We start from the raw sequence: 16,932 nt of genomic DNA, 5'->3' as shown, positions 1-16,932 counted from the left end.
CCAATGGTACCTGGGGTGCATTAGGAGGAGTGTGAGCAGCGGGTCAGGGAGGTTGTTCCTCCCGCTCTGCTCTGCCCTGGTGAGGCCACATCTGGAGTTCTGTGTCCAGTTCTGGGCTCCCCAGTTTAAGGTCAAGGAATTACTGGAGGGAGTCCAGTGGCTACAAAGATGCTGAGGGGTCTGGAGCATCTTTCTTATGAGGAGAGGCAGGGTTGTTCAGCCTGGAGAAGAGAAGCTGAGAGGGGATCTCATCAGTGTTTATAAATATATCCAGGGTGGGTGTCAAGAGGATGGACCAGACTCTGTTCAGTGGTGCCCAATGACAGGATGAGGGGCAATGGGCACAGACCGAAGCACAGGAGGTTCCATCTAAACATGAGGAGAAACTTCTTTCCTTTGAGGTGCCAGAGCCTGGCCCAGGCTGCCCAGAGAGGTTGTGGAGTCTCCTTCTCTGGAGACATTCAAACCCACCTGGACACCTTCCTGTGTGATCTGCTCTGGTGAACCTGCTTTAGCAGGTGTGTTGGACTGGATGATCTCCAGAGGTCCCTTCCAACCCCAACCAGTCTGGGATTCTGTGATTAACAACACTAGTCAGACTCTTACACTCACTTTTCAATAGGCCATTCCTAATTTGCTCACTGTTTCACTGAACGAGATAAAAACAAGAAAAACAAATCCATTGCAGATTTGTCCCAAGCAGCCATTCTTCCCTTTGCCCAACATCACAACAGAACAACAATGTGATTTTTTCTCTTCACAAGGGAGAACAGCCAATAGAATCTTTAATCTCCAACTAAGTCATGACATTTTTGACAACTTCTCAATACTTTTTAAACCAGGCTCACAGATGGGAAAATCCTCAGAAGTCGATTCCTAGTGAGAAGGAAGGTAGGGACGCAAAAAATAAACTGGAGTCACCTGAATCTAAATAACTTCCACACTTCAAAATAATCTCTCAAAGAAGAAGAGGAAAATAACCGGACTTCCCACACCGACCTGACGAAGGTTGATGTAAACAGCATTTTGAAGAAACTCAGAGGCTTCCATGCTCCTTTTCTGTATCGCAAGGACTCTCACCGCCTTCACGCAGGCTTCCAGTTCAATCACCCCAGCGTTCTTGTACTTGGGAACGGAGAAAATTAAAATAACATCGAAGTAATGCACCGGGTAGATTTGATAAGTATTTCTGCTCAACACGTAAGTTAGCTGTCACATCTTCCAAACCCAGCAATTCCTTAATGCTACTGACTATACTGTTAAATTATCAATATATGCCCAAGTGAAAATTAAGGTGTCATCTAAAATTTTATCACATAAAACTACAGTTTTCAGCCTCTTCTCTCACTTTTCTTACTTTGAGACATAGCGCAGTTTCAATCTGAGAATTCAGACACAAAGAAAAGTTGGGAATATTAATAAGATTTTGGATAACCTCATATATGCTGAGTGTGGGTGGTGAATCTGCAACCAAGAAATAAATTCTACCCTCATAGTGTGACAGGTATGGAAGAAAAAAGGTCAGTTTTACAGTAATTCAGCAGCACCTAAAACTGTTCTGTCACGACAAACGAAGGATTAATTTTGCCTTTTCTATTTACTATAAAATACGCTATGGAGCACAGGAAGCTGTAGCAACAGAGCTTTAGTTTTACTGCATCCATTTTCTTTTCAGTTAAAACAGTATCACTGATGACAAGTGAATTACAAATGCTTCTGAGTTTTTTAGTATCCATTTCCAATACATTGTCTCTTGTCTTTAAGTGAGCTAAATAACTGAAACAGAAAATCTAGATGTGCATCGATCTGTTTGAGCTTGGACAACAAACTGAGGTGATTTTCTAAACAAGCAATCTGATCTATTAATAATTATTTCCACCAACAGTGGATATTTGAGTTGGCCCGTCTCCTCCTGAGGCATTTATCATGTTTGAAATTTAACGGGAGAAATAAAGCTCAGAATGAAATGCAAGAGCTACATATTCCTTTCTTGTGCATTTATATCAGTAAAAATCACTGGAGATTGAATTCATTTTAGAAGATTGCACAAAAGTGATAAAATACATAGAAAGTGCTGCTTCCTCAGCATTAGAGCTCGGAGTTTGTCTGTAGGTCTTAAACAGACAACACCAAACTATGCTTGTCTTGAACACTTATAGATCGTCCCAAGACAAAGCTCTTCACTATTTGCAAGAGAAGCTGCAGTGATTACTTGCTAAGAGCATAATGTACATTATTATAATCAAAACATAAATATCTTGCCCTAGGTCTAAAAATTCTATACGTCTAAAGAAATCACACTCTTTCTAGATGAGCAACTTGCCATTAAGTTAACATAAAAAGCTGAATGCACCCTCAAGAATCATCCTTACAGTGATGGATCCAAATGGGTGTGAAACTATCCCCGAAACTATCACATTTCATTGCTTCTGATCATAAATTAACTCCTGCACACAATCTGTCTTGTTTCATTTGGACAGTCTCCCTTCACCACAGACACGGAAACGCCACATCACATTTACACAGATGAGTCTAAAGATACTTCCCATATCAAACAAGATATCTGAAATTAATTGTGCTGCAGCGTAGTTATTAAGCTTTAATCACTTTTTAAACTTGTCTTTAATGTTCATGTGGATACTGAGCCACTATTGTCATAGCATGAAAGCATTTTTTTTTCTCTTCATATTATGAATGCAAACATCGAGCTACCTTACTACCTTATGCACTGAGTATCCAGCACCAGCAATATCTTCATAAACTCCTGAAATCCCCAGAGACCATTTCAGCAGGTTCAGTAAATAATTATTCAGCTTAAAAATGCATAGAAGCACCACTGGAGTTGATAATGTATGTGTTAAGGACCATAAACCTGTGTAATAATTAGCAAACCTTCAAATACCTAACACTTCTGCTTGGTGCGCTTGAAAAATATAAGACAATTAATCCAATTAACCCTTATTTTTAAAAAATAAGCGTGGTTACCTTGCCGTAGTAAGAAATGGCTTCTTTATATTTGTCTATGATGTCTTCGGGACTCAGGCAATTCTTGGCACGTCCTATCTCGGCGCTGGTGTCCGCGTTGATACCGTTCGAAGTCAGCGCACCTGGAACAGAACAGGGGACGAAATGAGCAGAAGGTCTTGCAACAAACACTAAACATCTAAGAAGAAAACACGCACACGTTGTATTTGAGCAGAGTATACGTGAAGAATACTCGCCCTACCTAGGAAACACTGGTTTTGTTTTGCTATGATGTTTAAAAGAGTACAAATAAAAAATGGATTCAATCATAAACCAGACAATGGGGAATAATCTTTCACTTAGTAAAAAACAGATACATCTGTAATCTTTTATACTTATCTGAATAATTAGACTATGAGTAAAAAAGTGCTAAAATCAGATTATGGTCACATTCAAATACGCAGTTTTAACCTCTGAATTATTACTTGTTCTACTCAAAAATTATATTTCTAAAGCACACCTAAGAAAAATCTGTGCAAATTTTTAATAAACTCATCATTGGAACAGTGAACTTCTCCTCCAATCATTTAAAACAAATACTTCTCTTCCTGATATCTAATCACAAAAAAAATAAAGTGTTACATTATAACAAAGGGCACCAAATCTGAACCTCCCATATTTATTAAAAAAAAATATTAGATGAGGCTCAGACAAAACAGTAAGAAATTGCTTTTCTTATACAAGAAAGAAGGTGAGAGACAGAAAGAGTCTTTACATACAGAGGGGATAAGAATCTGAAATAGAAGCCAAGGAAACCTGAGGTATTACAAAGAGCAGGAAAATGTTCTTTCCAGGATCCTATTTTAATTGCAGAGTTAGCATAATAAGATTGAAAACATTTATGAAAGTTTTGGCAAGGCTCTATATCTTTAATCTGTAGCATTATACGGTAATCTATCTCTCCAAGAGGTTTCTCTACTAAGATGGCAAAGAAATCTTTGGGTTTCAGAGCTGGACCCAACTCTCAATAGACAATTAAAAATTACTGTGAAAGATATTTTCTACTCCCTCTATATATTCAGAAATATTTTACATGCTCAAATGCTAAAGCAACTTTTTAATATGTTTATCAGCCTTAAAGAATAGTAGCAAGCACATCTGTAAATGAACCTCTTCGGGTTTTTATGTGCTAAATTTTTGTTAGTGACGATGGCAAGAGCACCACAACACTATAAGGCTCGTGTGTGACAATTTGGTTTCATCAGTTAAAAGATGTACAACCCTCGGTTATTCAGGGGAAGAAACTCTCTCGATTCGAATTTACAGGGACACAATCATGGAGCTACATTATTTTTTTTGTGCCAGTCACCCTTCAGTCTCTTTGCATCCACACAATTTATCGCCAACAACTGAAGCATCAGGAATCAGAACCAGTTTTGGCCTGTGGTAGTAACTATTACACAAATGTAAAACATATGCAAGTAATACAAGAAAAGACTTTGGAAACATGCATGAAAATATTGTACCTGGATCAATGAGAACTTCTTGTGCCCCTAAAAGGAGGAACAAAAATGATTTTGTTTTCAGCCTTAAATACAGCCAACAAAATAAGCTCTTACAATGGTTCACAACTAACATTAGGCTTGATCGAAATTATAAGCTATATTAGGATCAGCATTGCTATTTTGAAGGACTACCAATTAAAATTCAAGTAGTCACCATAAGTTAAATCTCATTTTGTGAAAAAATAAATGTAAAAATCCCGTACACTTGCAGTTTATTCTAGGACACATCAAGAATAAGTGGAGAATTTGGAGTGTATAATTTTAAGCCATATCCTTTTTCTTCTTTTTCGTTATTTTTGTTTTAGCTCATGGGTTTCCATCCCAATCAACTTATTATATTTTAATATCAGGTCCTACAGTACTTAAATCTCCTTGTGGGAGCTCATTTAATCTACACGATACTCTCAAATAACTTTTCCAAGTAACTGTATCCCTTTTAATCATCATTAATTTCACTCCATTCAATTTTCTGAATAATTGAATCATACCAACCCAACAAGCCGGACTATTCACATAAAACAGTCACCAAGAATCCTGCACGGTTGGATTACCAGATACGTAACCTTGTTGCCCTAAACTTTGATTAAACATGGCAATAAAATAGTGACGATCAAGGGTCAATCGGTCAAAAAAAACTGCTTTATGAGCAAGACGGGACCTCCCTTCACTTGATTCGTTCTGACTCCAGACTAGTAAAGCAGAGATTTAGAGCAAGATCAGAAAGATGCTCCAGCACTTCACTCAGGTGTCCTAAGTCTGCTCAGGGAAAGAGGCAGGTCAGGTAACAGAATTAAAAGTTTAGCACGTCAAACAAGCAAAGTACAATAGAGAAACCCAAAGCAGGTGGTAAGCTAAACATAAAGCAATCTAAGCTCAGCTTATTCAACATAGAGGTCGTGGAGCCAACAGATCACGGCCAACAAGAACTACACAAAATCTGCTTTTACGCTCAAGGTTGCAAAAATGAATCACAGAATCATAGACTCGTAGAATGTCCTGAGTTGGAAAGGACCCACGAGGATCATCGAGTCCAACTCCTGTCCCTGCACAGGACACCCCACAGTTCATACCATGTGTACTAAAGAAAACACCTTTAACACTGCCCTCTTAAGCTTGTGCTCTCTATACTATATAAGAAGATATTAATGCTTCTCTTTCTACAAATGTTTCTATATAAAGCAGACACCACAACATGTTTTGAGCAGCCAGGTCCTGTACTATCCCCTAAAAATGACTAATGGTAGAAGTCGCAAGACATTCAAGAGAAAGATGCTTCTCTTGATCAGGGCACAAAGTCAGTACCAAAAAAGCCCATCCTGGTAAGGTTGAAGCGCAGGCATGAGAAGAGGCACAATTCCAGCCACATCGGGGAGCAAGAAAGATAATTATGACATCTATATGCCTCAAAAGTGGGTACAAATCAAATGTCAGCTCCAAGTGTAGCATTTCTTCATTTGTGTATAATTTGGAAACCCCTTTTATTTCTAGACTTATGCTACAGAAAGAGATAACACACTGGAATTTGTTCCCCAGATTAAATACTGCCCTCACAAAATTCATTATAGCAAAGCAGATTATAAACAAAGGTGCAGTTTGTAAGGATTTCAAATGAAAGACATTGCAGAGTCAAAAAAACATATTGAAAAGCAATTTTCAGAAAAGCTTGCAAGAAAAAGACATCACAACAATAGCTGTTTGTCTAGGCAGTTCAGACCTCAAAACGTTGAGAGAACATAGCTAGTTAGGGAACAATACCTAATGGACCATCAAGTAACATTTTCATCTGGAAAGGATGACAGAAACCCCTGTAACTGGGTTTTCTTCACACAAAAGTGCTTTGAAAAATCTTATCACGTGAACCTAAAACATTTTTAAAATATAACAATGCTAACAAGTTTGCAAACAGGACTTTGAATTACAAGACAACTTATATAGAGGAGCAGGAATGATGTACTAAAAATGTATTTTATTCAATTATTCTGATAGTTGTGGCTTGTTTGTTACATTCTTTAGTAACAAGGAGTACTCATTACCAACAGATTGCAACATCTACTCCTAAATATTCATTGAAAAGTAGACAAAAACTGTGTGAATTATATTGTAACAGCCAACACAAAATACACTTATCAGTCATGGAATCAAATGCACGGATTTTAACAACTAGGTATTATATGAAAAATCAGTATTCTGACCCGAAATAAGATCACTTTACTATTGCAATTATCTGGTGTCAACATACACATTTTGTAATAAAGATAATACAAAGCAAGTGTTTACTGGATTGTGATTTACAGATAAATAAAGACGGGGGCTTGCTTTTTTTCGGATGAAGGAATTCATTTTCATCCCATTATACACATGTGTACTTACACTAGCACTTAAACCTAGCTTGTGTTTGCTTCAGCACTGCTTAAGAACCTGGGTATATACATAAAAACAGTTGTGCTGGGTTAGACGAAAGGCCCATCTAGCTAATAATAATCAACGTATTTTTCTTTCAGGACCCTAGTCAGCCTCTCCTGGAAGCCACAGAAATTTTCAGGGGCCTTAAAACCATGTGGCAAGTGCTTAGTTCTGAGGTTAAACATTTATCCTAGAAACACAAAGGAGCAGAGACGAGCAGTGACAGGCAGCTGAACCCCAATTACCTAACGGAGCTGCCTGGGGTGAAAATGTCACGGAGGCACCCCAAGGTTTGTTTAAGGGACAACAAGGTCCAAAGTAACTTTTATTAAACCGGTGAGAAACAGGGTTTTAGCACTCCAAAGTGACTTAAATACAGGTTCGGATATCAGTTGAGGAAATTATTAAGGGGCAGCAACTAATACAACAGGAGGTCCACAGAGTGCATGCACGTGGCTTCACCAAAACGATGCCGGAGCCGTTCCTGAGTCCGGGAGGAGTGCACACTTGTCTGATACGGTGTGTGGTTATTTTAAAGGGATACACGTACTTGTAGTGAGTACGGAAAGTGTACACTCGCGATTCTGCGAGGGTAAATTTATAATACACTCGCAACCCTGCGAGGGTTAATTTACTTACACGTGCAAATGTGCACGGAATATTACACGTGCTTATGTGGAAGCATGGGAGGAAAATACACCCGCGATTATGCGAGGATTAATTTTACACGTGCATATATTGAGCACGGAAAGTTACACGTGCATATGTGCACGGAAAGTATAAATATACTCGCAATCCCGAGAGAAGTTTTACTCACACCTGCGGCAGCAAGGCAAGTGGAGTCTCCATCCCACGGTGGGGGGCGGTCTCGGCGGCAGCATCTCGCCCGTGCTCCGAAAGACCCGCGACAATGGGCAGAGTCTCGACGAGAGTCACGTTTTTTTTTATAGGCTGATCAGATCTGACTGTGGGCATTCCAGAAGCTTCTCTCCACCCCCACACTGGCTGTGGGTGCCCCTGAAGCCTCCAAACATCCCCCACACTGGCCGCAGGCGCCCAGCGGCTCCCTGGCGCCTCGGCACTCCCTTCTCCTAATGGTCCTGGCCAGGGTGCTCTGGGGCCAAACAAAAGAAGCTGTCAGTCTCAAGTAGCAGAGAGAGAGAGAGGGAGATGTGCCTACTCCTTCCATACTGAAGGAGGGAGGGGGAGAGAGGGGGGTTTGCATCCTGCCACAGAAACCCATCACAACCAGTTTACGTGAGCATGGGACTCACTATAGGATGCAGGGAAAGAACATTTTGGGATTGGACAAGATTTCTTATAAGATGTGTAGGGGATGAACCAAAGACAATAAAGAATAATTCCTTTCATTTGCTTTTCCATCTGCTTGATGTCCTCTAGTTGTGTCAAAAGCAGCACTGATCCTCACCCACCCTCTTCCACAACGTTCAACATATTCTAGAGCTCTCTCCTATTTCTCCTCAGTCATCTCTTTTGCAGAATGTTTGACTTCTAGGCTGTTCAGTTATCCTTTGTATAGAAATCATGCCAAAATCATCTTTGTTGCCCATCTGCAACCTCCTTCCAGTAGAAAAACGGGGGATAGGAACATGAACAACCTTTTGAGGTGGGAAACTGAAACAGTACGCAATATTCTGTATGCAGGTGAAACACAGACTTACTAATACTTCCTATTCTTTTTCCTCTCTGTTAGTCTCCTAATAATTCCTCAAATACTTTAAGTAGGCCATTTCTCAAAGAACGTTGACCATACTCATGTCAACACAATCATTATTTTAACTAATAAGCAATCTGAGAGTTCAGAAGAAGTATACCAAAGCTTCAAAGTTATGTCAGTTTATAGGAACTTAGTTATCCAAATCTATTTATTAAATGTTGACTTTGGAATAGCAACAAACCTCTGAATAAATGTACCTAACTTATTTTAACACATGCAGCTCTGTCACACATGTACTTTATGAAAGCTGTCTGCATCTCCTCCAGCAAAATTCAAACTAAAATAGACACTATTAACAATCAGATGAAGAGATCAAAAGCTTTGCAACAAGCACACATGTCAACATTAATACAAAAGCAGCAATGTCACTCATGTAAAAATATTAAAAAGAAATACAGTTCTTTCCCCTCTACCTGCCCCACTCTAGTTTATCCTGCCATGGGTATCATTTCAGAGTTAGGAAGCACAGAGGAAGTTTTCAGGTGTTCAGTGGTGGTAAATGGAATAAAAAGCAAATCACATCCTTACCTGGTCTGTGCCTGTTGCCCGCCTCAGCAGAAAGAGAACCCCCTTGTGCCCGGCGAGATCCAACTTTACCTCCAGTACCGCCAGGATAATGATAGATGACTGATGCTGAGCATAACCCCTCGAGAGCAGCTGGAAAGTAAGGGAAAAAACACAAGAGATTAGTAGAGATGCTTGCAAGAAAAGTGAAGTATCATGTAGTAAAGTCTACTTACACAAACACAAAGTCTGCCTCAAATTGGAAGCCTGGTGACAAAGGTCATGGAAAAGCCTGAGATACTCAATATCCTCTTATCTCTGCTTTTATTCATCAGGTTTACGCACAGACCTCCCAGGTCCCCAAAACTATGAGCAGAGTCTGTAGGAGTGTGCAGCAGGCACAGCGGAGCAAAACAAGCATACAAAGCACTTAATCCAACTGGACACAAATGTACAAAAGCAGCATCCACGGATGCCAAGAGAGCTGGTCAATGTGAGGCCACTCACTCATGCCCTCCAACAGCTTATGTCAACTGGGGAAGGTTTCTAGTGACTGGACAAAGCAAAACATCACAAGAGGGAAGTACCAGGGGCCTACAGGCAGGTCAACCTCAATTCTCTGGCAAGGCTGTAACAAAAATCCTTCTGGAAGCCATTTCCAAGCACATGAAGGACAAGAAGGTGACTGGGACAGCAAACATTCATTTATCAAGGGTTAATCAGTCTTCGGCAACATCACTGCCTCCTATGATGGGATGATGAGCTCAGTGGACAAAGGAACAGCGGTGGATGTTATGTATTTTGACTTTCACGAGACTTTCAGACAGGGCCTCCCATAGCATGCTTACAGGCAAATTTATAAGATTTAGACAGCTGGCGTATAAAGTAGGTGGAAAATAGGATGGATTGTGATCGGCAGTGTGAAGTCCAAATAGTTCCCAGTTATTAGTGATGTCCCCCAGCAATTAATACCAAGGACAATGTTCTGTTGTCTTCATTAAGAGCACGGCTGATTGCAGACAGCAATCAGAAAATTCCTGGGCAACACCAAATTGAGGGGAACAGCAGGGCAGGCCTTCAACGCATGGAGAATTTTCCAGGCTGGAGATATGGGCCACCAATAGCCTCGTGGAGTTCAAGTTCATGAATCTCTGATGGAATAACCCTATGATGACTAGTCAGAAAGCAGCTTTGCAGACAGGACCTGGGGGTCCTGGTGGATAAGTTAAGAGCAGTTAGTAGTAGGCCCTTGCAACATAGGTAAGAACTGCATGCTGGACTGTGAAAGCCACAGTGTAACCAGCAGGTCAAGGGAAGGGATTATTCCCGTCCGTTCTGCATCTGAGAGACCACATCTGGAGCAAAGCGACCAGCTTCAAGCTCCCCAGTGCTAGAAAAACGTTAACATCCCAAAGCAAGTCCAGTAAGTCATCAAAATCATCAGGGGGCTGGAGGCTGTGATGTATGAGAATCAGAGAGAAGTGGGTTTGTTCAGCCTTAAAGAAAGAGAGGGGAGATGATCTTGCTGTCTTTAAACACCCTGTGGGAAGGTAGAGAAGAGATGGAATCAGATGCTTCTCAGAGGTGCAGTGATTGATGAGGGTCAACACAAGTTGACACCGAATATTCTGCTTTAATGTAGGAACAATTTCTATTTTATTGCTGGGTTTTTTCAAACTACAAGCAACAAAATATTAGCACAGGTTGCTCAGAGATTAAAGAACTTCCAGCCTTAAATATACCTAAAACTCAACAGGACGGGTCCCTGAGTAACGTGATTTAAGTGGATGTGACATGAGCAGGAGATCAGACTTGAAGACCTCTAGAGGTCATTTGCAATCCAAATTATTCTGAGTCTATACATATAATTTCGTATTTCAGCCTCAAAATACATTTTTGCTCTGCAGAAGTAGAAAAGTTCTCCTTCCTTGTTTGAAGAATCCTGAGCCACTTAACCTTTTGAAAGAGTAAAAGGGAAGAAGTGGAAAGCCAGGAGGTGTTATGGTATTCATAATGTATAACATACAGAACCATCAGTAAGCTAAGCGGATTTCCAAGTAGAATGAGAAAGTTAAAAGAAGAACTGGAAATGGCAATTTTCCTAAAAGGGTATGAAACCAAGAAGCAGAAATTGTCCTCAAAGATGACTTGTACATCAAATAAAGAGGAAATAAACAGGATGGGAAAAAGGAAAAGGACAGGAGGAAGGGTCAGGGAAAAAGTGAACTGTGGGAACTCAATGTCAGAGGAAGGAATTTATGCTGGTAGAAGTTAAACATTTGCTATTTTGACAGATATAAAGGCAAAAGAGAAATAATTAGAAGTCACACACAGCTGTTTTTCTAATACATTTTATGTTGCATGTTTTCTTAAACACATTTGTTCCTTGTGTCTTATTACGTTATTTTTGACTTAATTCTTAGCCACACCTGATATTCAGATTTTGGTCACCATAATCATTTTCACAATACAGGAGAAAAGGTATTGAAGATAGTTTGATTTACTTGGTTTTAGGAACTAATTATTTCATAATCATCAATTAATTTGATATCATCAATTAATCCTACCTCCAAGCCACAGAAAGTCATTCACAGACCGCAGAAGTTCCACTGCCATGTGATAGTGCACCAAGGAATCTTGTAACATCCCAGCTTGTAAACATAGGTCACCAACATGTTTCCGCATCCGGCCTTGACAACGCTTCTTATAGTGTCTGCAAAATAAAAGGTACAATTTAGTTATTTACAGGAAATGTTTAATTGAAATAATTAACACCTAAAGTCAATTTTCTTTCCTCCTTAATAGGAGAACAAAATTAAGTTACTCTCCCTGAGCAAACAGCCAGCGCTAATTCTAACCAGCATACACTGCAAAAGAACAAACAATTTGAGTATATATGGTAAAAAAGCAACACATCACGTATTTTGCCTACCTAGCACTTACACAGATAAGACTCACAAAGTTAAAAGACTGCACTGCAGAGCACTTCAATAGCCTTGTCACAGATGGAATAAAACAGAACCATAGAATCACCCAGGTTGAAAGGGATCTCGAAAGATCATCTGGGTCCAACCTTTCATGACAAAGGGAGCCTGGATGAGATTATCAAGCACCCTGTCCAGTCGTATCTTAAAAACCTCCAAAGCAAGGTTCTTGTTGTCCTCAATGGGTTTTTGGCTGCCTTTCCATAACTGGTGTGCTTCTTTTGGGCTTTTAGGCACACTCAAATGCTTCCCATAGAATCCCTCGCATCTGGGCTCTCAGCATATTGAAGTTGGCTCTTCCAAAATCCAGGGTCTTCATCCTGCTACTGGTCTTCAGTCCGTTCAGCAGGATCTCAAACTCCACAATGTCATCATCACTGTATTCAAGGCTGCCATTGGTGGTGATGTTGTCAAACAAGTCTTCTTGGTTTGTGAGCAGTAAATCTAACACTGTGCTGCTCCTCATCGCAGGCCCAGAACCATTTTGGTTGGAAGAGATTCATAAGGTCATCAAGTCCAACCATAACCTGACTCCAGTGCTAACCCATGTCCCTAAGGACCACATCTCTGCATCTTTTAAACACCTCCAGGGATGGCGACTCCACCATTTTCCTGGGCAGCCTGTTCCAATGCCTGACAACCCTTTCCATGTAGAAATCTATAGCAGGATGCAATTCTCAACGCATCCCAGGAACATAATGGATGACTTGTGCACCACCACATTGCTTTCCCAACAAATGTCCATGTAGATGTCACCTGCGAGGAACAGGTTCTGTTGGCCTGAGACTTCCTCGAGTAGCTGGTATAAGGTTTTGTCAGCCTTGTCATCCTGACCAGGAGGCTGGTAACAGATATCTGACATAACATGACCCTTGGTGATGACCCCTCTGATCTTGATTGACATGGTTTAACCCTGCTGGCAATTAAACACCAGACAGGTGCCAGTAGGATGGGGTCCCACACTATCCAATATGGCCTATCAACCACCACCATCCTTCCCATCACTTGACAGACAGGTATCATTCCTTTAGTCTATGGACCACCCTTCTAAAACGTTCATAAAATATCCAGGAACATCCACAACACATGCGCTGAGTTTATTTAATCCATGACTTTGGGCTCCATCTCTTCTGGTGGTCACTCAGGACAGGAGAGGTGCTGTGCTGCGTGGAGTTATTGGCCACCAAAGCCAACTCAGGTCAGGTCACTGCTGACTTGTGCAGCTTCCTGTAAGGTTTGTTCTCCATTGCTTCAGGTGGTTCCTGCTATAGTAATTCCTATAAGATGCAAATCACATCGTGGGCTACAACAATTTAAAGGCATATTCATTACAGTCTCCACCCCCGGTCCCTTTTTGGGACAGGTTATAGGGTTTAACATTGCAGGGAACTCCTCCCCTTGCCCCTGCTCTGGCTTGAACTCCTCCAGAACCTGCAGTCCCTTAGGGGTGTACCTGCTCCAAATGGAGCCACTGTCACTTCAGGAGGACACCTGCTGTGGCACAGACTTATCTACAGTCACTTTGGGGTACAACTGCTCCAGTATGATCTTCTCCATGGGCCACAGGGAGAAGTAAACCTGCTCCAACATGGCCTTACCCATGGCTGCAGTTCCTCCAGGGATGTACCCGCTCTCTCATGGGATCACAGAATGTCCTGAGTTGGAAAGGACCCACAATGATCACCAACTGCAACGCCCATCCCTGCAGAGGACACCACCATAGATCACACCGTGTGTCTGAGGATGTTGTCCAGTCTCTTCTTGAACACTGTCAGGCTTGGGGCCATGACACCTCCCTGGGGAGCCTGTTCCAGTGTCCAGCACCCTCTGGGTGAAGAATCTTTTCCTAATGTCCAACCTGAACCTCCCTGGCACATCTTCCTGCCATTCCCTTGGGTTCTGTCATTAGTCGCCAGAGAGTATCCATGAGAGTTATCCACGAGAGTCACCCATGGCCAGGCTTTGAGGTGCTCCAGCACAACCTCATGCACAGCCACTGCTGCTTCAAGGCGTACCTGCTGCAGCATGGACTTATCCACAGTCAACATAAGACGTCCCTTAGTGACGATCCCTCTTATCTTCATACAAAGACATTCAATAGAACTTCGATTGTCTCCATAGCTCAGCTCCATATATTCACATTTCTCTATCCCCTCTTCTTCCCTTCCCATCTTTCTGAAAGAGCTCATAGCCATGCACTGTGATCTTCCAGTCTTCCCACCACATTTCTGTGGTTCTTAGGGTATCATAACTCCCAGACTGGGTAAGTAGCTCCAGTTCCTCCATTTTGCTACCCAGACTCCATGTGTTCTCAGATGTGCACTCAAGGTGGCTGAACTTGGGGTTCTTGCCTCTGGAGAGGGTTAGGGAGCATCCCTAATGACTCCCATAGGTGCACTCATCTACCCTGTTGCTTATGAATATGCAGGTGTCACCGTTCTGGACACTTATCCTGCCGGTTCGTTACTTTAAAGTGCAATTGATTAACTCAGCCAATCTGCTAGCGAAGATTCTCCTGTCTTTCCTAGGCAGGTGGATCCTACCTCTTCCCAATACGCTGTATTGATCAAAAATCTACCAGTGATCATTGAAAACAAAACCTTGGTGACAACCCAGTATATTTGAACCTCACAACTTCAAAAAACAAATAAGTAAAACCACACCCAGGGTAACATCCATCCTCCAGCTGCTGAACCCTCAGATCCCAGAGCAAGACTTGGATATGAGAGGAAATATCATGATTTTGGAATGAAAAGGGGTTTAAGGTCGTGGGAGGTTTTTTCCAGCAAAGAAGCCTAAAGATGAACTATATCACAACACATCTGAACCGACTGTCTTCGTGAGTCCCTAAAGTGGGGGGAAAAAAGTAAAAGGGGAACAAAACATATGAAATGTAAGGATAGGAATAAGCAAATAAGCATATTGATGTATCTCCTTTCAATTTTAAGGCAGAAAGGCTAGGAGAAATGGTAATAAAAACAATTACATGGTACTGGTTTGTTTGCTTTTGAGTTTCTTGGCTTGGGTTGGGATTTTTTTTCTTAACCGAAAGAGAAGCATCAAGTCCCAAGGACAACCACAGTGTTCAGCCACCAAATAATGCCTGATTCCCTGTAGCTGGTTTGAAAAAAGAATAGTTCATCAAGAAGATGAAGATAAAAGTAACCAATCTATATGGATGGAGGACAGAAAATGAAAAAGATTTATGGAAGCACATCCAATGTCCTTATAAAAATCAAATACAAAAGCAATCAGAACCAATGTCATCGTTCACAAGACAAACCGGGAATTATAAAAGGAGGAAAAAAGCATAACTCCTATTGCTCCTCTCCATCTAAAAAGGCACAAATAACTCCTATTTAAATGTTCCCATTTTTCTGATCTATCACATCATATTCACAATTGATGTGAAGATGACAACATTAAATGAAGCCAAACACAAGACAACTGTTGTTCTTTCAGACATGTCTAGAAATTGTAATATTTCTTCTCTTTTTCAACAACCATTTACTTTACAGATCTTTGTAAGCAAAAAATACAAGAAAATTTAAAGTGAAAACTAAAGCTGCTCTGCACAAACTATGGAAGGGCACCAAATCCTGCCAAGATTTCAGTGTGAGCTTTGGGTTATAGAGAAATACCTCAGCCAAAAAGCTACTTTCTAATCTTGAATCAGAACTGTATAGAGAGCATAAATTGTTTACAAGTCGGGTTTTACTAATCTCTGCATTCAAGAATTGAATTGTGTTATATTGGTTTTAACTCTTCTTTTTTACATAGAATACATAGCAGAATTAGAGAATCATTGTTCCTGTTGCCTCATCCGCTGCTCTCCTGACCAACGCCTCATTTTGCTGCCGATTTGTATATATGGCAATATATGCAAAGTTTGAATGCATTTATTCACTTAGCCATGAAAAAACATTTTCGATACAAAACTCTTCCCCTTTAGAAACTTTCTTGATTTATGAACAAACAGATAATTTATTCCTGAAGAAATTTACTATTAATTATTCGAAGACTGAATTCATTCCATCTACTTTTAAGCTCTTCAACGTGGTGCCAAGACTGGATCTACCTCCTACAGCCCCTACAAGTCTCCACCACCCTCCTGGAAAACATTTACTTACTAATTATAGAGTAAGTTTGCACCATACAAATGTATAAACTGTGTCGTAATTTAGCATTCACAATTAAGTACAATGAATTCAGGCTTATTGTTTTTTCTTCCCCCATTACTGCAAGACAAAAGGCAAAGATTTCATTGAAATAAAACCCACTCTCTGCAGACAGCAAAACTTGATTTACTTCATATTTGGGAAGCCTGTTTTGAAAAAAAAAACACCCTAATATCTACAATATCAGGTTGTTGAAAGCATATCTAAGTGACTGACTTTTTTCAATGCATACTGGGGTGCAAACTTAATGGAAAAGTCATACATGCATGTATATACATAAACATAAAATTATGATTATTCATTTTAATACCCAGATCATTTTGCTTCACAGCTTTAACTGAAGGACCTGACCACAAAGCTGAAAGTGAGAAGCTTATAGATATCTTATTTCATTTTTTTTATTAAAACAGTTTAATTATTTTGGCTCTCTACTGCATAATCCACATCTATTTGATGACAGGGAGTCTGCGTAAGTTAATTGCTTTTTCTAGGATAAGATGACAACCTTTTTCTAGATCAGTTCCTTCTAGTATCATCCTGCTAAGAGCTGTTTCTGTTTAATTTTCCTCTAGGAGATCATTTAAGACATTAAGTTT

The 16,932-nt window shown here is 40.5% G+C and overlaps 1 protein-coding gene across 5 annotated transcripts in view; it reads right to left on the bottom strand.

The window, feature by feature from the left end:
- Positions 1 to 16,932, bottom strand: part of TRAPPC9 (trafficking protein particle complex subunit 9) — a 551,813-nt gene that overhangs the window by 487,815 nt on the left and 47,066 nt on the right. For 4 of the 5 annotated variants that reach the window (XM_071803771.1, XM_065830982.2, XM_065830983.2 and 1 more), the window contains exons 3-7: positions 11,742 to 11,887; positions 9,199 to 9,327; positions 4,491 to 4,517; positions 2,986 to 3,107; positions 1,000 to 1,125 (exon numbers count right to left, since the gene is read on the bottom strand). In XM_071803771.1, the coding sequence (XP_071659872.1) occupies positions 1,000 to 1,125; positions 2,986 to 3,107; positions 4,491 to 4,517; positions 9,199 to 9,327; positions 11,742 to 11,887 (550 nt within the window). The remainder of the gene's footprint in view (positions 1 to 999; positions 1,126 to 2,985; positions 3,108 to 4,490; positions 4,518 to 9,198; positions 9,328 to 11,741; positions 11,888 to 16,932) is intronic. The other variant, XM_065830984.2, reaches the window with a different exon arrangement.

The sequence above is a fragment of the Patagioenas fasciata genome, chromosome 2 (assembly GCF_037038585.1).
Source record: "Patagioenas fasciata isolate bPatFas1 chromosome 2, bPatFas1.hap1, whole genome shotgun sequence".
Taxonomy (NCBI): Eukaryota; Metazoa; Chordata; class Aves; order Columbiformes; family Columbidae; genus Patagioenas; species Patagioenas fasciata.
The sequence above is the reverse complement of the archived record's forward strand: the minus strand, read 5'-3'. Positions and strand labels throughout refer to the sequence as shown.